General features: G+C 39.4%; 1 protein-coding gene across 3 annotated transcripts in view; it reads left to right on the forward strand.

Moving 5' to 3' along the window:
• The window catches only part of ntng2b (netrin g2b), a 125,350-nt gene that overhangs the window by 12,450 nt on the left and 90,643 nt on the right, over positions 1 to 22,257 (forward strand). For all 3 annotated transcript variants that reach the window (XM_074690627.1, XM_074690628.1, XM_074690629.1), the window contains one exon: positions 13,894 to 14,537. In XM_074690627.1, the coding sequence (XP_074546728.1) occupies positions 13,894 to 14,537 (644 nt within the window). The remainder of the gene's footprint in view (positions 1 to 13,893; positions 14,538 to 22,257) is intronic.

Consider the following 22,257-nt stretch of genomic DNA (forward strand, 5'->3'; position numbering starts at 1 on the left):
TTTTACCAAGTCTTTAATTGCAACAGGCTTATGATTGGAAACTACATTAGCTGCAAAAAAATGTGAGTTAATTTTTATGTGCATTGTGGGTATTGTAGTGCCGGATGATTTCTATTTTTGTTAACAGAAATGATAAAATTTGACAGGAATACTTTTTTCTAATCTTTTATTCCAGCTGAGGCTAAAGGCACATCTCCAGCTACTAGCATAACAAACCAGAATCAACCTAATGCTAATACAGCTGTGGTGGGGATTCTGAATGGATGATGTAAAACTTTAGATAATAAATGTGTTCATCAGATCTTTATTTATACCTGAGGCTTGTTTCTTGAAGCGTTTGGCTGCTACTAGCACAACATAGCAGATCTACTTTATAAGTGGTGTTAGCATGGCTGCAGTGAGTTGTTTAGCTCAGGCTTTTGAAATGAAATGATAAATTGATGAAGTATTTTATTGTAGAAATAATCAATACAGAAAATAACCAAACGATAGCTGTTATGATGTTTTCCTAAAGCTTAAAAATCATTTCCCTGCTCGTCTGCATCTCTTCATCTACATCTCCCTGAGTGATATTGGTTCAGATTTAATAACAGGCATCCATAAAACATAATAGCTTTTACCTGAATTCACCTTATCACTGCACTGCCAGAAAAAAACAGCAGCTGTCCCTGATATTTTGTCCCTTCGGTGCTCTTCATCTTCTGTATTTATTACCTGCTTTTTAAGACACGTTTCTCATTTAACTCTTGCTGCTCTGACCGTGGAGGTCTGAACAGGACGGGCTCTGCTGCCGCTGCTTTGGAGCTGCGTGTTGTCCCTGCTCTGTCCTTCTTCTCTCCTCCTCCAGCCAGTCACACATGCCTACAGTCAACATTTACTTTTATCCTGCACGCACACACTCAGACATAAACAACACCCACCCACGCAAACACACAACTAAGACACATTTACACTTCCCGACTGCTTTTTGCTGCTCGGCGAGACATTTCACAGCCAGAGAATAATCACTGTTTCAGGTAATTAAAGAAAACAGCAGGAACGCGACTTGTAATGTCTTACATGTAGTTCCCTTTCCCACACACAGACACAATATCTCGTCTCCTGTATGACGGAAGAAGCTCAGGATGAAATAAAAGATTAACGTCATAAGTGAAAAAGCAATATCCCTTTCTTGTCCCCTCGGTGGCCTTTTTAATGGGAGGGTCATTTCATTTGATGTTTCTCCCAAACAAAATAAATTGTGTTCTCCGAGTGTGTGTCCCTACCTTTATTCCCCTTGCTAGCAATATAACTTGGAAACTTCTATAAGTGGAGGGAGAAATAAAGGGGGGAGGGAGGGTGAGGTGATGGGGGAAGGTATGTCCATGATGACAGGAACGGACATAAAAACGATGGAGGACAGTGACAGGAGGAAAATCTGCACGTGTACTTTCAGCTAGTATGCTAACAATTAGCTCTTTTAAGCATTTTCTGCTAACAAGTAGCTGTTTTTAGCTGAAAATGCTCAAAGTTGCAGCTGAAAAGAGGCAATTTTTTAGCAAAATATGCTAGCACGTTAATGTTTTTTCAGAAAATGCTGAGCAGAAATGTTAAGAATGGCTTTTATATAGATAGAGGAAATGTTGAAAATAGATGTTTTTTTTCAAAGCCCTAAATACTAAAAATAGCTTCTATTTTGAACATAAAATAGTAATAAGTAACTGTTTCCTCATAGCAAGAATTGCTCAAAGGTGATGTTTTTAGGGGATAAAGCTAAAGAAAACCCCCGAATGCTATAAATTACAGCCATTAATGGCAGAAATTACCAAAAAAGTAGCTGTTTCCAGCAGAAAGTGCAGAAACATAACAGTTAGCAGAAAATGGTAATAGATAAGCTGTTTTAAACAGCACTAAAGGGGAAAAATATCCTCTTTTTTTTTCAAAGAAATGCAAAGTATAGCTATTTTTTGCTAGCAGAAATTGCTTGAATATGATATATGAATATAAGATGTTTTCAGCAGAAAATGCTAACACTAGCATTTTTTTAAATAGCCCTGAATGCTTAAAATACTCTTGTTTTTAAAATATGAAATACTAAAATGTAGCTGTTTCCAGGTGTAAACACTGAAACATAACAGTAAGCATAAAATGCTACAAAAACCTTCTTTATCAAACAGGAAATACTAAAAATTAACTGTTTTTATCACACAAATTGCTAAGAAGGCTATGTTATTTAGACATAAATGCTAAAAAATGTCACTTAAGCAAATGCTCATAGAAAAACATCAGTTAAAAGCAAAAGATTTAAAAAGTAGCTGCTTCTAGCAGAAAAATTAAAAATAACAGTTGCAGAAAATGCTACTAAAATCAAACAAAAAACACCTTTTTTGTATAGCAGTAAATGCTAAAAATGCCCTTTTCTTCGCACAAATGCTCAAAAATGTGTGTTTTTGTCTTACAGCAGAAACTGTAAAGATACTTAAAGCAGAACATGCTGAAACACATTAGTTAGCAGAAAATGCTAAAAAACAGCTCTTTTAAAAAATAGCAGTCAATGTTGGAAAAAAGCACAAATTGCTACGGAGGCTAATTTTTTTAGTCGAAAATGCTTTAAAAAATTTAACTTTAGCAAATGCTTATAAAAAAACGCTGTTAAAGCGAAAAATATAAAAAAAAATAGCTATTTCTAGCAAAAAAAAAAAAAAGACATAACAGTGAGCAGAAAATGCTAAAAAAAAAAACAATCAGACAACCCCCTCCCCCCTTCTTTTTAATAGCAGTAAATGCTAAAAATGGCCTATTTTTTATAGAACAAACTACTTAAAGGGGATATTTTAAGCAGACAATGGTGAAACACATCAGTGAGCAGAAAATGCTAAAAAAAAATAGCTTTTTAAGAAAATAGCAGTCAATGCTAAAAATTTCTTCTTTCTAGAAGAAAAATGGTAAGAATTTTAATTTTTTAATTGCAGAAATTGCTTGAAGGTGATTTTATAATCAGAAAATGCTAAAATAAATAGTTGTTAATCGCTTTAAATGCTAATAATAGCTTTCTTTTCAAACATAAACTAAAAAAAACTGTTTTCGGGCAGAAATTGTTAAGAGTGATGACTTAGTGGGAGATGCTAAAAGAAAAAGACACTTTAGCAAATGCTAAAACAGCCATTACTAGCATAAAACACTAAATAGTAGCTAACATAACAGTTAGCAAAAATTGCTAAAAATAGCTGTTTTTAAAATAGCAGTACGTGTTAAAAAAGGTTCTTTTTTCTAGCAGAAAATGCTTGGTAGTGGCCACTTTTAATAGAAAATGCTAGAAAGTAATCGCAGAAAATGTTGAAACTAAAGACTTATAGTTTCCTTCTTGTACAAAATAGTTTGTCGGTCCAACTTTAGCACCTGAGGAGTCTGAAGTGTTTGGGATCACATTGTTATCCCGGACTAAAAACAAGGAAGTCACTCATTGCACGGGCAGGCGGGTGTGGGGGGGATCATGGCGGCTGTTGTCGTGGAGACAGGATCCCAGCGCGGATAATTGCTGGAGGGGCTTAGCAGTGCGGGCCACCTGCTGCAGCAGTTGGCCGGGATCTTTGTGTGTGTTTGTGTGTTTGTGGGCATGTGTGTGTGTCCTGGCGTAGATATATAAATACGCCGGGCCAGGGCAGAGTGATGGCAGGAGGCAGGACTGGGATAAGGAGGACAGGGCACACAAAGGGCTTACACATGGGGATAATAATCTGCTACATTACGGTGAATATCACCTCTACTGTAGTTAATCCTGATGGGCCTCGTCGAGAGACAGAGGTCAGAGCCAACTGCGGCACAGCTCACTCCAAATCCAGCATCACACGAGAACCTCGTCTTGATCCGGACTCCTCCTGCCTGCGCGCGGGATCCACCTGCGCACAAACACACGCTTTCATTCTGACACAAACACCCCAGGAGCTCACCTATGTGACGGCTGCGTGGTATCTGGGACAGTGTGACAGTGCGATCATTTTCAATAGGATTTGTAGGTCAAGGGTCATTCCCGGAACAACAGCTCCACTAATCCTGTCCCGTGTGTGCCAACGTGTGTCTGCGCTCAGGTCAGAGGAGGCACTAATGGAGAGCACAATCACAGACTAAAAGCAGCGTCTGACTTTCACTGTAACCTCCTTGATCTCGGTTTAATTGTCTTTTTCCTGTTGCAGTCGCTTATGAGTGTTGTAGATGATCATCCTAAGTGTGTTTGCACTGACAGTGATCTCTATCTGAGCCGGTGCAAAGGGAGATAATTAGGTTATCAGATAGAGGACAATGCTACCATGTCGTTCCAGTGAGGAGGGAGATGGATTATCTCTGTTTCTCCCTCCGTATGGATGCTGTCTTCACATGCATCGTGATCCCGTGCAGCGGTGCAGCTTCCCTCAGCGGCGCCTCTGCGTTTGCTTATGTTTGGACTTTTCCCGCTCTGCGTTGTCACCATAAATCAGATGATTTATATTGTCGGCCTCGCAGGATTGTAACTTTTGCCTTTGTTATTAGACCACTGGAGCGGCTTTGACTGACTGCTCACTTTCCCCCCGGTACAGTCCAATGACTCTGTTCAAAAGGCTGAGCTGTCGGAGGAAGCAGCTTCTTGGCAAAACGAGTGAAAAACAAGTGAAGGTCTGAGGAGCAGCGGTGACACACGATCCGCGCTGGCACAGGACATCGATATTACACTGTATAGCTTTCACGTTAGAGCTTAGATCATACAGAAGAAAGTGCTGTTTGAAGTGATACTCCACCCAAAATCATTTCAGTATTGTACAATCAGCTTTTGTAAACTAGAACGCTGGCTTTAAAAAGTTTGGTAAGCCATAATTTATTCCAGGAATCAGATGGCGAAGACTGACGCTGCTTTAAAACCTACTTCTCCTGCAGTGTGTTTATATAATCATCACTAAAGATGATGTTAGAATTAGAAAAGGTGCTAAAACCATCCAGCATCCACAACAAGATTAAAGAGGGGGTATTAGCTTTACATTTTCTCACGCTGGTGTTTTTGAAAACTCTTATTTCAGCCTCTGTCTGAAGCACTTTGTTCAAGCCGCTGTTTCTTTAAGGTTCCCCGCTCCACAAACCCCCTTCCCTCTGATTGGCCGGCCTTCTGGAGCAGGCTTTGGTGTTTGAGGCCCACTCCTCCAACATGCCATGAAATAGAAGTGTCATAAAGACCTCCATTTGAATATGTAGTGTTTTAAAAATATTCCCACATCTAGTATGAACATCCAGCATTTTTTACTCTAAATTCATATGTAAATTATGGAAAAGCATGATACCCCTCTTTAATCTTTTAACACCTGAGCCTCAAAATGCCTACCTGGACTTTTTTTGCTTACTCTGACTAAAAAAAGCACTTTGAATTCTCAATATCTGAAGTTATTCCCAATTTGCTGCAAGTATTTGAAAGTAAAACAGTTTAAAATGAAGGAAAACACAAGAACAGAATTAGATTTTAGAGTTTTAGTGAAGGAAAAAACACAGCAATCAAACATCAGTAACAGATTTTACAGGATAAACTTAAAGTTTGAACATTAATAAACATATCTACATTAAACCCACAGCTCTCTTTTCACTCACACACGTACACACCACCTGAGGATGGCTGCTCCTTGTCACAGGACAAACTGAAAGTGAAAGTAAAGGCGAAAGAGATAGGGAAAGAAGACTTGGGACACTGTTCCAAAATAGTTACTACACAATACAAGCTTCAATCTACTCATAAAATGATGCATACTGAGTAAAAACTAGATACAGAGTTCATCCCATCTAACGTTACCTTTTCCCACATGGAGCTGCTCCTTCAGTCTCTCAATCCTACAGAAACCCCAGTGAAGGTTTTATTATCAGGCAGGGTCTTCTTCGTGGCGTTTGAATTTGATCATCTTTTCTAAAATTTTCAACCTGCTCAAGCGAAGGCTAATCAAGAAACTTACCGAGGTCAAAGTGCTTCATTCTCAGCACACACTTTACAAACACAGCAATCAAACACACAAATTCTGCCACTGGACGTAAACACTCAGCCCCCAATTATGTTACTGCCACAACTCTCAAGGGGTAAAGGAAGTAACATAAGCCAGGTGTTAAAGGAAAATCAGAAATGTTTAATGAAAATAAATGGTAGAAGGAAGAATTTAATTTAAGTTTATTCATCATATTAAAACCGATCAACAAACAATCATGTAACAAAACAAACTTTACTAACAATCGAACTTCGGGAGAGAGACCGGGACCGTAACATTAGGAGAACTCAGCTGCATCCTCTCTGTGCGCTCCAAGGCAACTTTATTTATCTAGCACATTTCAGCAAGGCAATTCAAAGTGTTTTAAAGAGAGAAAACATATTCAAAGAAAACAATTAAAACTTACCATCCAGTCTCTCCACACTCTTGCTCTTATGGTCCTTGAGTTACGAACGAGTTCTGTTCGACGCGTTGTAACTCGAAATTTTGCTCAAGTCGGATTTTTACCCTAAACACCCTAAATCTCTAGATAACTTTCCAAATACATGTTTTATATTTCATATTCATGGGAAAAAGGTTCAGACAATTAAGACAATCTACACTATGACGCAAGCCGAGACAAAGTAGACGATACTAATGACTGCGTAGCACTGCGTAGCTGTGTATTCATACGCACTCGTCAAAAACGAGTACTCGTCATAGGAGCTAACGAACAGAGCGGCATAACTTCAAAACCTTCTCTATTTTCTTACGTACATATATTTGTATTGGCGTTGTAAAGTCAAAACCACGTATGCTCATAGTGCGATTTGTTGGCACCAGCACATCCGTTCTTAAAGGGTTAAACCTAGCTAGCTACATTAGCATGCATATAGCCTAAGATCTGTTACATTTCTTGTGACTTTGTTGTTTGAGTGAACCTAAGTTTATTATTCCTGCTGAAAAAGGTACTAAACCAAGAATCAAATGAGCTCCGTGTGTGTGAATATATTGAGTAAAGATAAACATTTTGTCCACAGGGGGCGCCAAAATCAACACAAACAAAAATTTCACACAGAAGCTTTGCCAATTTGCACACAGGGCAATTCAACACTACCTTGAAGTGTGATGCTTTTGCAGAAATCCTCGTCTCTGATTGGCTCTTTCTGTGAAAATCTGTGTTTTTGAGTCAGAGTTTACTTCCTCCTCGCTGTCACACGTAGTGAGTACAAACGTGTCACACTTCTCACTTTACACAGGATGAACTTTTTTTTCCTCTTAGTTTGATGTTTGGAGCGTATTTTAGTCAAACTCTTGAAAGTTTGATGAATAAAAGCTCATGTGCTAAAAACAAAATCAGTGACTCACAGAAATTGAAAAGGAGGTTAAAGAAGATCTGTTTCATCGAGCGCCGTACAGTAGGAACGCTAAATTAAATCAATCTAAGTCACAAACACGCTGCTGTTACTCTCGTGCTCGTCACATGCAGGTCAGGTGTTAAAGTTTCAGCGCGTCGCTCCAGCAGATACGTTTGATGCCGGCGAGACTCGGATTCGAGTCCTCACTTCACCCACTTTTCCTCTCGCTGCTGCTCGACGTTTGTTCTTTTTTCATATATTATTGAAATATCTACAAATATCCCAAAAATAATCATTGAAATTGTCTTTTTTTTTTCATCTGTAGCTGTTGTTGTCAACAGATTTTCATTACCTCATCATTTCAAGACGAGCCGGTCACATTCTCAAACACTGCGATTAGAAGAAACTAACGCTCGCGGTGAGAGGGAATGAAAGGAGAGAGCAGAGAAGAAAGGGGAGGAAGGAGGTGGAAGAAAAAAGGAGGATATTTTAAGACATGCTCTGCACTCTATCAAGAGCTTGTTAGGCTGAATGCAGAGAAATTCAGACAGACTGGATTCCTGATAAATAAGAGAGGGATTTAACATCTGCTGTGAGATATGGCAAGTCGTTTTAACATTTAAACGCTCGCCTGGTTTTACAACGCAGATATCTGTAATTCAATTCTGCCCATTTCACCTCCACAGTGAAGGTTTCATCCCTTTATAATGTGTGTGTGAAAAACATTGCATTTTCCCGCCTTTACTGTGTCACATGACCAGCTGCACGGAACTCCTAATCAGTGTGTGACATCATCACCAACTGCTGCCTGCCTATGCGTGACATTCACAGCAGTTTTTAGGAAACAACTCCTCATAGAACTTTTACCAAAAGTCTGTAAAAATCAGATTTTTAATGTAGTAAATTTTGTCAGGAATCCATACATGTCATTTTTAAATCTGTTTGACTCATACTTTTTTGTGTACAAGACAAATGTCGCAGCTTGTGTGGAGCCGGATCATCCACTCCCATTCATTCTTAATGGAGAGGGCTTGTTTTGTGTTCACTGACTTTAAGGGCTCGTTATTCGAAATCCCGCACAACTTTTGTAAAGCAGGGTCCAGTCTGTCATCTGAGCGAATTTCAAGCCAATACCATTTATGGTGTTGGAAGAGATCATTTTCGAAAAAGTAGCAAAAAAGTGTCGAAATCTTATTTTGAAAGGCAAATAGCCAGCTTCCTGTTCGAGATAGGTCAGGGGTGTGAGTGTATGATTTTTTTGTCTCATTGAGATGAACATTTTGATGTTGGTTTGATCCCTCTATGACATTCTGGCCGCTAGGGCCGTTTTAGTGTGCCTAAGTGGCGCTAGTGAGGAAATTATGGGATGTTGGCGGTCATGTTTGATATATCTAATTTTTTTCACGATTCAGAGGTGTGTGACAATTTTGGTGAGTTTTTTAACGTTTAGAGGCTGAAATTAGAGCTTAAAGAGCAAAGGGAATAAAAAGAAATGGACCAAATACAATAGTGCTCTCACCCTCCAGGGGCTTGTAAGAGTAGTAGTTGTAAGATTTATTTAGTCTTTATACACAATACATTATTTTTCACAAGAAAGCCATTTTTCACAAATCAAAATTTTTGATAAAAACAACAACAAAAACACAAGTTATTGTATTAAGTATTGACTAAAAAAGCATAGGCAGAAGCAGGATGCTAATATAGGCCTAGCTAACATTTTTAACAAAATTAACTAAATTAAGCTACTCAAATACAGATATTAGAGAAAATCAACATTAACTAACCATTTCTCTATAAATATGACGTGAATTACACATTTTTAGGTTATATTTGCATTATTCCAAATATCTCCTTTTTATACCTGCCTTAGCTTTTAGAACAGAAAACTTGCAAAAACCTCTTAAATCATATAGTTTCTCGAATTGAAAAGAACTTTTGCACAGCACCTGGAAGTGAATTTAGTTTTGCGGTTAACATTATGAGCATTTTTTTTTTGTAATAAAACAAGTCAGGAAATTTCATGATACCTGAATTGAGAAATAAAGGGTCAGTGTGAGCATAATAATCTGTCTTATTGATAATGTGTACAGCTCTTTTTTGTAAAACAACAATTTAATTTATAAAGTTATTATAGATATCTTTAAGTCACTTCAGTTCAAGTTAACTATGATTTATTTTTTGGATATCCAAAATTAAATTTGTCATTCAAAACACCATCTTTACTTGGGGTGTAATGGTACACAAAATGTAGTACATTTTCAGTACAACAAGGGACACGACTGCAATTATTTTTTTTATTGTGAACATTTAGAATTTCTGTCTTCTGTCTTTTTCTCTTAATGGCAGTATCAATAGTTTTTTTTTTTAAATATTTGAATTTAAAAAATTGTAAGACAAAACATAAAAGAAATACGAATAAAGCTGCAATCTTCAGTGAAAACAATCCACGATAAAGTAAAGGAAGTTAAAGCATTCAAGGATAAAAAAAATAAAATAAATGTTTATGTTGAATAAAAATAAGTGAGGATTTTTCTCAGACGCTTGTTGTAAACAAATACGCTAAACTGAGATATTGTCTTTTCTTTTTTAGGGAAAGGAACTTATCTACATAGACAAAGGTTAGCATGAACGCTTCAGTTCCAGCTTTAATGTCTGATTAGCTTCGTTAAACTTTCATGTTTTTTGCCAGAAAAATCAAGTTTGCTCCACGATCTCCTTTCTCCTGGTCCCAGTTAAGTTAAAGCTTGCGTGGCGCCTCTTGATGCTTTAACAAATCAGACGTGTTGCTAGCGTTGTAGCCGATGACTGTTGTTGAACAACGTCCTGACAACGGATCAGTTTGCATGCTGACTGAACCAAAGGCCCTGTACCGAAACGGTCCGGTCCAAGTACTTGTACCGTAACACCCCTAGTCTTTACTCATTCCTACTCGTCAACCACAATGTTATAATGTTATATTAGTGCTTTTTCAATCCCTGATTTCCCAACCTACAGGGTGGGCCGAGGGTTTTACATAGAGTGCATGCACATTAATCGGGCGTCCAATAAATTACTGGTGTCAAGAGAAATTTGAATGGAAACATCCCAGGCGTCAGCAGCTGATTCTTCACCTGAACAATGTGTTTAGCACAGAAGTGACAAACAAAGGATGAAGAAACAAGCCAGTGGCAATGCATTGTGGGTGAATACTGAGACAAACAATACAGAAATCGACCCTTTTTGATTTAATGAATGACTCAATGTAACACCGAGCTCTTATCAGACTAATTAGTCTGTCCTGGGGGTACGATGAACCGTCTGAATCTGATACAATCTAAACAGAGCTACAGCTGCATTTTGCAAATTAAGCACCAGGAGAGACGACTGAGAGGAATGCTGGGATTTCTGCGCAAATATTGAACTTCTGTGGTGATGTAGATGTCAGACAACTGGATTATAACAGTAAGCTGCGTCAGTTTAACTGAATTCTGGGAAGAAAATACAGGAAGTTATCGATGAAAGGTGATGAAATTGTTGATTCAGGTCCCGTTTTTGGAGCATGGATTTGTAGGAATATGCATGAGCAGAGGATTAATTTGTTTTGGGGGTATAAAAGGTGACGAGGTCTCCTGAAATCAGGGTGAACAGAGAGGTGTGTGTGTCTCCGTGAAGAGTGTGAGTAATCCCGTTGACTTCAGAGTCCTGCAGAGAGAGGCCGCAGCTTGAAAGTCTTGGCATCACTAGAAGAAGAGGATCAATTCTCTGGAGTTAAAAGTGCAGCAGCACTCTGCTGTCTATGCAAAGACGGTGATGATGCACGATCCTCTTGACCTTCACACTTCCTGTTGTGGTGTTTGGCGAGTTTACTTTTGAGCTCTCTGTCCCTCAGTGCCTCAGCAATCATTAACCTCTTTTCCCCTTTTTAACAAAGCAGATTCCTTCTTGTTTCATCCCATGTTTCAGATCCGCACTGAGATCGTGTTGCATGATGGGAATCGTCCACTCCTTCGTTGTTTTTCCCCAAACACAAACCCCGAGCTGAAACTTACTTCTTACACTTTTTCTGATTAATTGAGACATTTTCAGCTGGAATTACTTTTTGACTGTCAGTGTGAGACCGCTTTGCTAAATGCCACAGGGTACCCCCGAAGGCCCCGTGTTCACCGTGTAGCAATTATTTTGTGGTAATTAGATTAATTGCAATTTTGAGGAAGGTATACACCATCAGTTTATGTTGCAGACTGAAAAAATAAAAAGCATTAAGGTCGCTCCTGTTTTTTAAACCAGGCCCGAGGCCCAAGAGTGTGCAGCTTTGATTATATCAGTTCATGTTATGTTTATTTAACGCTGCTTTTATAAAAATTGCAACAATCATGCAAAACTGTATGAGCTAATTGGAGTATGTGTTGGTTTCAGGGATTCTGGGACAAATATAATGAATCTGCCTGATGTGGTGCGTGCAATGCACACAGAAAACACAGTTTAACAGCAGTTAAAAGTCGTACAGCAGCTTGGTTAGTGGCCACAAACGTCAGAACATGGTTGTTTTGAAACCCCTGAAGCATTACCTACCTAACTATTCAAAAATTATTCAAAGATTGACACCAACACCTATGGCATCCAGCATAAAACTGCGATCTGAAGAGACTAGATTTCAGTTCCTGTGGATCATAGTGGTTTAATTAAGAGATTTAGCGCACATTAAAGCTCCTGTGAGGAGTTTTTGGCGCCTCCTTCAGTAGATCATCAGCAAAAAGAGTGGTCTGAGTCATCTTGCTTGGCGTGAAGTGAGGTCTCCACAAAAACTGCTCCCCCTGGTGGCTGGCTGCAGCATAGGTAAAAAAAATCCATCTCCCCAGTCATTCCAGATGGGCTGTGGTCAAACTTTAAAAAATTAATACACCTGGTAGAAATGTTTCTCACGTCTGATTGTTGTGGTGATTTGAAGATATCATTCGGCTGTCTTGAATTCAAGTCCTCTTTTTTCTGAAAAGTTTCATTTTTATTAGTTAAAAGAGGTTAAAAACAAGGTTTTACGTCACGTTCAATGATGATTGACAGCTGACATTCTTGTGTATTTTTTTTCTGGGATTGTAAAATAAGTCGAGAAGTAGAGTCAAGAAGAGATTTGACACTCGAAAGAAAAAAAAAATACTATTTTTGTCACCCAGCTTCACTCAGATTCTCCCAGAATCCTTCACAGTCTCTACTTCGCAGGCTCTGGTGGCACCTGGTACGGTGGTATTTTAGCTTCAAAACCGTACAATTGTAAATGGTGGAGCCACGCTGTCCACTCTATATACAGGCTATGATCTGATTCAGTAAACCTAAAGAAAGATGAGTTTTTGCATTAAAAACACAACCTATTTAACATAACTTAACATGCACTGCAAAAAACAGAAATCTTATCAAGTCTTTGTTGTCTTACTTTCAGTAGAAAATGTCTTTTAAGACTTAATTTGAGCCACTTTCCCCTGACTAGATCACAAAAATGTCTCATTTTGAGTCATTTAAAGACAAAAATGAGGTCTGACTTGCTTGTTACAGGTTCAAAAAATCTGCCAATGGAACAAGAATAAAATTACTTAAAGGAAGATGTCAATCTAGTTTCAAGCAAATTTTCTAGAAAATTTTTCTTGTTCCATTGGCAGATTTTTTGAACTTGTAACAAGCAAGTCAGACCTCATTCTTGTCCTAGAATAACTTGAAACAAGACATTTTTCTGGACTGATAAGTTTAATGTGGCTCATATCAAGTGCAATAAGACAATTTTTACTGTAAATAAGACAAAAACACTTGATAAGATTTCTTTTTTTTTGCAGTGTGGGACCAAAGAGTGTGGAGGTAAACAGTGTTCACAGGTTTGCTGAATGTAGCTAACGTTAGCAGAGCTAGCTTCAGAGTTTCTTGCCTGTTAATGTTTATAAGCCTGTATTTTTTAACTCAGAGTATGTAAAACAAACCCTGAGATTTATGTAAAATCAAAAAGTACCATGTTTAGGTACCTGAATGCATCTCTCCCAGGGAGTGGAAGAGTAGGCGATTTTCCATACTGGACCTGAACACAGCATTGCAAGGTCATATCTTGAAAAATGAATATGTTAAATTGAAAAAAAAGAAGTTTCATTATGAAAGAAATTGATATAACACAAAAAAGTTCAGAAAATTTGTACCATTGAGTACCGATACTGATTGCCTGGTACCTGGCATCTGTACCGTATCGTTTCAAATGTGAAAGGTACCCATCCCTAAAAACCATGCCGCACTAAATGATGCCATCTGTATTCTGTGATTTTTGTTTTTTGAGTAGCATGGTGATGTTTTATCATGTAGTCAACAAAACAAGAACATCTCTTGTCATGATGCTAGCCTGAACAAAGAATGTGCCGTACCAGCTCTTTCAAGCCTTGAGTGATACATAAACCTCCAAGTCATGAAATTCAAACCTAGCTTGATCTGCCTCTGATCCTTTTTTTTTTATTTGAATCCATCACTCTCTCACTTCAGTGCATATTTTTGTTTAGTAGGTGAAATAAAAAAAGCTACTTTCTCTTATATATTTTCAATCCCCAACTCATGTATCTGTTCTCCTCTCATCTCTGTTTTAGGAGAATCCATACCTCTGCAGTGACGAGTGCGATGCCTCTAATCCAGACCTGGCCCACCCTCCTCAGCTGATGCAGGACCGCGAACGCAACGGCCTCATCACCTACTGGCAGACGGTCACCTGGAGACGCCACCCGGAGCCTCTGCTGGCCAACATCACCTTGTCCTGGAACAAGAGCCTGGAGCTCACAGACGACATCCAGATCACGTTTGAGTACGGCCGACCCACCCTCATGATCATGGATAAGTCCATGGACCACGGACGCTCCTGGCAGCCCTACCAGTACTATGCAGACGACTGTATAGAAGCCTTCAACATGCCACCTAAACATGTGCGTAACCTCTCGCCCGCCAACATTACACGGGTCATCTGCACCGAGGAGTACTCGCGCTGGGTCGGCTCCAAGAACGAGAAGAACGTGAAGTTTGAGGTGCGGGCGCGTTTCGCTGTGTTCGCAGGACCGGGGCTACAGAACATGGACAGCTTGTACACTCGCATGGAAAGTATGAAGGGATTGAGGGACTTCTTCACCTTCACCAACCTTAGGTTGAGGCTTCTTAAGCCCGCCCTCGGAGGCACCTACGTCCAGAGAGACAACCTGCTCAAGTACTTCTATGCCATCTCCAACATCGAGGTACCTTCCAGGTGAGCGGCCATGTCACTTTGATTTGTTTAAATGATCTTACTGTTGGAAGAAATATCTCTTCATTCTACTAAAACTGTGTCAGTCCTGAGCTTGAAGTGAGGTCTCCACAAAAACTGCTCCCCCTGGTGGCTGGCTGCAGTATAGGTCAAAGAATCCATCTCCCCAGTCATTCCAGATGGGCTGTGGTCAAACTTTAAAAAATTAATACACCTGGTAGAAATGTTTCTCACGTCTGATTGTTGTAGTGATTTGAAGATATCATTTGGCTGTTTTCAAGTTCTCTTTTTTCTGAAAAGTTTCGTTTTCATTAGTTATTTGTGAAATGTGTCGGGAGGTAGAGTCAAAAGAGATGAGACTCTTGAAAGAAAAATTTATTATTATTTTTGTCACCCAGCTGCAAGAATTTGGTAAGCAAGACCTTTGAATCCACCGTCAAACTCATCAAATGCAGAAGCGCAAAAACTGCAGAACCATGAGTGTCCACTAGAGACTGGCCGCGGGTTAAAATACTGATTCTAGCTTTGAAGATGCTGATTGAGTGTTAGATCAAGCCGGCATGTTCAAGCATTTCCAATCAATAGACCTTAATACATTCAGAAAACACTTGGTGATAAAGAGATGCTGCAAATCTATTTAATCTGCGATATTTTATGTCTTATTTAAGCTTTATTTTTACCATGAATAATCCCATTGAGATGCAAGATCTTTTTTACAAGGAAGTCCTGACCAAGACGGTAAAAAAGAGATGGCAAAGGCAGAGACAGTCGACAGCAATAAATCAACAATACATCATAGATTAGCAGCGTCTGGCAGAAAAACAGTCCAAGCTAACATAGTTTTCCAGTTTTAGACCTGGCTTTGTAGCTCAGACTAAGATGAAGGGTCAAAACACTTGAAGCTCTTTGACCAAAGACAGAGGGAGTTTGAGGAACCACAAACAGAATCTAACCATGAGTGAATGTTTGGGCCAGTGATGATCTTAGGAGTCAGTCAAGAACATAAATAAGATGGAAGATCATCCAGTACGGCCTCATAAAGAAAAATAAACCAATATGAAAATCCCAACAATAAAACCAATTAAGGGATAAAAATTATAGACTGTATGAGCGAAGTCTACCCGAGGTCACCCGTCTATTTCTGAAACGGTGAATGAAGCAGATCAGCTATCGCAGCCATATTGGTAGAGGCAAGGGCTTCGCCTGTTAGTCACGTGACCCTGAGCTGTGCCTCTGATTGGGTGAGCTCATGATCTTAATATCGTACAGTGTGTGCTGTTAGTAAAATTAGCGATTTAGACAGGAGACGTTTTTTGAACCAGGCTGTAAATAGGTTAATTTCTGCTTTGAAAACAGCTTTTTACGTTTCTGGAGCCAGACTCAAGCGGACACTCGAGAAACCGCAGATTGTAGCACTTCCGCATCGTCTCATATTCTTAGACTGGAGGTTGCTGCTTGATGAGAATATTAAAGAGTCCAGACTAGGCAAAGTTTATTCTACAAAACTGCCAGAATCTCCAACGTGAGCAAGATCAGAGTGTCTGCTGCTTGGATTGCCGAGATTGGCTAACAGTACGAGAGCTAGCAGGACCAGCCTTCAGTCCTCTTAGTGGGTTAAAGTCCCCATGCCTAGATATAGCCCCAATCTCAATTTTCTGGACCAAAATATTATCAAACTACGAAATGCCATCGATCAGTTGTGCTTGTTTACATCCGGGTTGTAGAGTGGTATAGCAGTATTGTATTTACACGTAAACAGAGCTTGCAAAAGAAACAAGATGAATGCAAAAGCAAAAACACAATGGAAGTTAAAAGAGGTCAGTTTTCCCAACGGACACAGACAAGTTGCAAAAGGAAGTAGATGATTATTTTGATAAACTTTATCTATGATAAATAAAGCTTCGTAGGGTTCTCACCTTGTAATACCTTTCATAAGACTTATATTCCTTTATTTACCAGTGATACGTCATCTAATATTTAGCTTTTTGAATCAGTCTTGTCATAACGTTAGTATTAGAGCTATATTTATCGCAGCTGAAGGTGAAAAAGAAAACAATCATTTACTTACTTTCACAACTTTTCTGTGTCCGTTAAGAAAACTGTCCTCTTGCATTCCTGTTGTTGCTTTTGCAAATCGTCTGACACCTACAGGCCACCGTACTTGGCTAATTCTACAGCTTAGACACAAGGTATGACCAGTAATTCAGGCCTTCAATGATAAAAAGATGTCATTCTGTCATTTCACCGACTAAACACGCTCCTTCCTACGGTGACGTCATAGATACTTCCTCCATGTTTGATGTAGTCTGAGCTCAAAGTGAGCTGGCTCTTTAAAAAGACGTCAAAGAAAAAATGTCAGACATTTGAATAAAGATTTTTGCTCGACTCCTGCAAAGAAGACAATTTTGTGGGAGTGTTGAAGCCTTTAGTGTTTGGCTGTATTTTCAAAGCAGCACAGATGGATGCGAGCTGACGACACGCCTCTGATCTCCGTACTGAACCGATCTCGCCGTCTGACATTGAATAAACCTACAGTTTCCTGGTTGATACACAATCCAAAGACGCTTTAAAACCAACAACACTCTGGAGTCTCAGTAATGTAAATTTCCCTCATTTAAGGCTCAATCTGGAGCCGAAGCAAGAGGGTTTTTCACGGAGACGATGCTCAGCAGGAAGTAGCTATTTAGAGTTTCCAGGTGTCACTTTTCCGTGCTTTAGATCTCTTCAGAGTCAAACAAAGTTGAGTCACCTCGCAAAGAAAAGGAGATCCGATAACATCAGCAGATGTAACTGAAGCTCTCTGCAAGGCTACAGTAGCAGCACGATAAATGCCTATTAGGACAAAAATACACCCGGTTTGTTGAAGTCGAAAACAAAGAGATGCACTGAGAAGATCATGTTTTAATCAGAAAGAAAAAGGAAAGGCTCCAGGTAACGAACAAACACCGTCTGATCTGACATCCGTGCACACGCTCTGATCTGAGGGGCGTTTCAAATGACCCTTTACTCGCTCAACATGAATCCTCGTCTGCCTGTCTCTGCCCCGTGAGGACAATGATTAATGACAGAAACATACGGCCTCGGTGGTCCAACGTAAACCACCATCCGCATTCCGCCGGGGGAGCCGGGAACCCTTACATGGCAACTTTGTGACAGTGAAGGATGCTCGGGCCGTCGCACGCCTGCTTAGCATCAACAAGCCATCTCTCCTACCTTTCAGAATTATCATTCCAATCAATACGGCGCGCTGACATTTGAATGGTATTTAACATCCTTGTTGGGACGCCGCAGAACAGGAGGAAGGAGGCGTGGATTGTGTGTGTGTGTGTGTGAGAGGGAGAGTGATAGGCTTAGTGTGTCTGAGGGGGAAAGTGAAAACGAGCGGCTGTTTGAGAGAGGGGCGTTGTCTGACGTGGGCGTCTTATGTGTGTGTGTGTGTGTGTGTGAAGTGAAGGTATGGCGGGGGTTGTTTGATGAAGTCCTGAGTGGATGCTGACACAGCACACACACATATGCTCACACACTCACAAACAGCCCTCTGGCACTGTGGAAAGGGCCTGCAGGTATTGATCACAGCCACTTTTCAGGCTCAGCACAGAATCAGAGCGAGGAGCAGCCGAATACCCCGGGGGTGAAACAGTCCATCAGCACGCCAGAATCTCCAACGCGAGCAGCAGATTTAATAATCAACCATCCATGTGGTGGAATATTTCTGCTTGTTTTGATATTTAGCAATCCGTGACTGAGAATTCTATGGAGGATCAAAACTGCCAAGATTAAATATATATATAAAAAAGAGAAAATAAAAACAAAAATAAAAATATATATACATAGGTTGATAAATAAATACAAAATAAGAAAATGTTCACATAAGTTCATAAAAGTAAAATATAAACAAAAATTAAAAAATAAACATTAGTAAATAAATAAAAGTAAAAGTAAATACAAAATGAAATGATTTATACATAAGTAAAAAAATAAAAACAAAAATAAAAAAATATACACAAGTAAATTAATAAATAAATAAAAGTACAAATAAAAACCAAAAAAGAAAAATATATACATAAGTAAATAAATAAATCAAATAGAAATACAAAAATAAATGTGGAAATAGAATTAAATATAAATAAATAAATAAGAAAAATATAAGTGATAAAAGTGCTCTGCTCTCATATTTATTTTATGTTGCAGACACTGTCAGCATGAAACACAGAAGGAACTGTTTTTCAAATAAAAAGGGCGGTCCTGTCAAAATCAATACATATGAGAGCACTTTTTATTTACTGATTTATTTATATTTAATTCTATCTCCACATTATTTTTGTTTTTATTTCCAATTTTATTTACTTGTGAGAATATATTTTTTATTTTTACTTTTATGTATTTATTTATTTTAACTTATGTATATATATTTTTTTTTTTTTTTATTTTTCAAAATATTTTTTTTTAGTTCTGTATTTTTTTTCTTCTATGTATTTATTTATTTGAACTTATGTGTATATATTTTATTTTTGTTTTTACATTTTCATTTATTTATTTTTTAACTTTTAAAATATTTTTTTTAAGTTTTGTATTTATTTTTACTGTTATTTATGTATGTGTGAATTTTTTTATTTACTTATTTATTTACTTGTGTGCATTTTTTTGTTTGTTTGTTTTTTGTTTGGGGGCTGCATTGTCAGTGCTGCAGCATCACAGCAAGAAGGTTGTCGGTTTGATTCCCAGGACGGTGGGCCTTACTGTGTGGCATTAGAGCTATAATAAAAGAGCAGAGCGTTTTTTTTAAACTTATTTATTGATTTTTAATTCTTTCAACATTTATTTTTGTATTTATTTTTACCTGTATTTATGTATTTACTTATTTATATATTTTTAATTTTTGTCTTCATTTTCATTCTATTTATTTGTAAATTTGACAGTCTTGGCCCTCCATATAATCCATCATCCCTTGAATTCTCTGTGGTACCATCTCTCAGAACAGAGCATCCTGCCTCAACACTTTTTAATTCCTCTTCTTACCCAGAGTGCAGGATGGGTGGCTTGCGGCTGGTGACAGCCTGCGATAGTGTCAGTACGTGCTGGATCTGATGACAAGAGGATCCAAATTTAGCCCCGTGGAGATGACTGAGGCCAGTCCGTCTTCCGCCCCCGGACTCCCACACCTCCCGTAACATAATCAGTAATCAATAAGTTATTCTGGGCAGCCGAGCAGGAGTATTAGGTGATGGTGGGTGGGGGGTCTTCAACAGTACAGTACAATCAGGAGTGTGCGATGCTTACCGCTGGGAAATTGATTTTAGGGAGCGAGACGATTAGTCAATGTTCCCCGGACAAAAGGCTAAGCTATTTCATCTCATCTCATCTGGCCTTACTAACATATTGGGATTCCCAATGCTTAAAATTTGAATAATGAATATTCTGCTCCGCTGGGGTTCCAGCAGGGGACGGCCGCACCGAAATGGGTTTTATATGATCAAGACTGAGTGTCAGCGTACCACAGGTCGCCGGGGTAATGAGATCCTCTGGTGTTATCGATGGAGAGGGAGGTTGTAGTCACTTCCTGGCTGTATTGTGTGTCCCCAGGCCTCTGGAGCTAAACGTGATTATTATTAGTTAACTGTTCCTTGTGATCTAATCTGACCCTTGGAAAATAAACAGCCAAACAAGCCCTTTCCCCATCAGCTGGTGTACGATGTGTCTCATTTGTCTGACGCTGCATTGTCAGAGCGGCTGGCCTTGGCACAGGTACGTGGGACGCCAGGTACTCAGGGCTAAAGAGTGCTGCCGTATCAATAAAAACATAACCTGATAGGCCATTTAGTGCGAACGCGGGGGAGCGAAGTTTAATGGGAGGTGGGGGTTGTAAATTTAGATTTGTGGATGCGATGGAAAACTCAGCAGATTGGATGTTGGGTAAGTTCTGAAAGGTTGTTCAGGGTGGAGGGCAGCCAAAGTTGGAGCGAGGGTTTCTGAGGTGGCGAAAAGGGGAGAAGGTCAAAGGAAGGGAGGAAAGTCAAATCGGAAAGAGTCGATAGAATATCATTATCAATTCAGCATCACTCTCTTTGTAAGTTTTCCCAAGGTTAACTGTAATGAGCTACGGCTCTGGCTACGATATCCACTGGAAGCTGAGGTGTTTGGGGTTTTGACAGCCCTGCGGCTTAGCGCTCGTTTGACGGCGTCTATTCCAGCCTCAGATGTGGCCATTTCCATATCACTGAGGGGCCATGTGAAAGCCATCTCCAACCATCAAAGCCGGAGCAGCTCCATCATCATTTACATCAGTGAAATCACATTCACCGGGAAGCTTTACTCATAAGCAGAGCTCTCAAATTCCCCCTCATTCATCGGACGTCTATCTCCCCACGCCCGCTCCCTCCATCCCATCTGTCAGCCGCCTCGTTGGGCCGTGGTGTGGGCTGGAGCGAGCCCTGACCGGCCTGTAGTCTGCATTATGGATTAGACGTTGGGTCATGGATTGGGCCTTTTTAATGAAATAAGCAGCAGGTCGTACGTTGGGTCTTTATAATGGAATAAAGGAAAGGCTGTAAGCTCAGGAAGAGCCAACTAAGTGGATTAGGGCAAAGCTGGGGAGGAGATGGAGCAGGACGAAGGGGAGAAGTAGCCGGCATCGCTTTCCTCTCCTCGCTGGTAATCGCTGTACTCTTCCACCCCGAGCTCGCAATTTGATCTGATTGGCTGATGGGTGAGGAATGACATTCAAGAGAATAAAAGTATGTGGTATCTATTACTGTCCTGGGTTGGTCGGCTGAGCAGAGAGCGATCAGAAAGAAAGAGAAGTGTGCACAGGTTATATAAAATCTGTTTAATCTTTATATATTTACCCATGACCCATGACAGTTTTCCTCAAATTGTTTCAGACCATTTATCCCCCCTACAAAAACTGGGCTGGGCAACAACAGACCAGTTAGCAAACGAATGTATTATTTAGCTTAGCAGGTTTCATAGCTTCATTAGCTAACGGTTAAAACCACAAAACACAACGTGGTTTATGATCCTTAACATTCCCAGCCCCAAAAAATCCAAATTCCATGGACTCACTCTGGTATTTTGTTTTTTGAAAGTGGACTTTTTATATCCAGGTTGAGTTTCATGAGGATTTTTGCTGTAATCCCGTAAATGAAGTAACGTTAGCTTAACCGTTATGCTTGTGAAGGTGGTTCAAGGAAACTTTTGTGAGTCCCAGCAAACCTGTCTTTTTACATTTTTTAAATTCCTTTTATTTATTTTTTTGAAATATTCCATAAGAACAACAATCTACTCAAAGTCGTGGTGGACCACAAGGGGGCACTGGCCGACCACTAGTGAGCCACGGACCACAGTTTGATAAACACTGTTCTGAGATATCTTTTTTCTTCCTGATTTGGGTCGAAGTAATGGTTTTTGGGGATGCTGCACTCAATAGACTGTAAGTCACTAAAAAAACAAAACATTACCTGAGCAAATATCCAACCCATAGACTCCAGGTTAGCGTCTGTTATATTTAAATAACAAAACCATGAAGGCTTCTTTATTCATTTAATTGTGACAATTTCAATTTTGATTGTTTGGAAGGTAGACTGATCCATGATTGTTTTTTGCAAACCTTTGTAAAAACAAGGGACAAAGAATTGTTGTGGCAGATTTGTGGAGCCAAAATGGATTCCAAGTCTTTGGCTAACTGAAGGCGCTGGCTAGCTACCCTATTTGTGGTTCTGGTCAA

Source organism: Halichoeres trimaculatus, unplaced genomic scaffold, assembly GCF_033239565.1.
Source record: "Halichoeres trimaculatus isolate MK-OKI-2021-1 unplaced genomic scaffold, fHalTri1.1 fHalTri1_scaffold_16, whole genome shotgun sequence".
Lineage (NCBI taxonomy): Eukaryota > Metazoa > Chordata > Actinopteri > Labriformes > Labridae > Halichoeres > Halichoeres trimaculatus.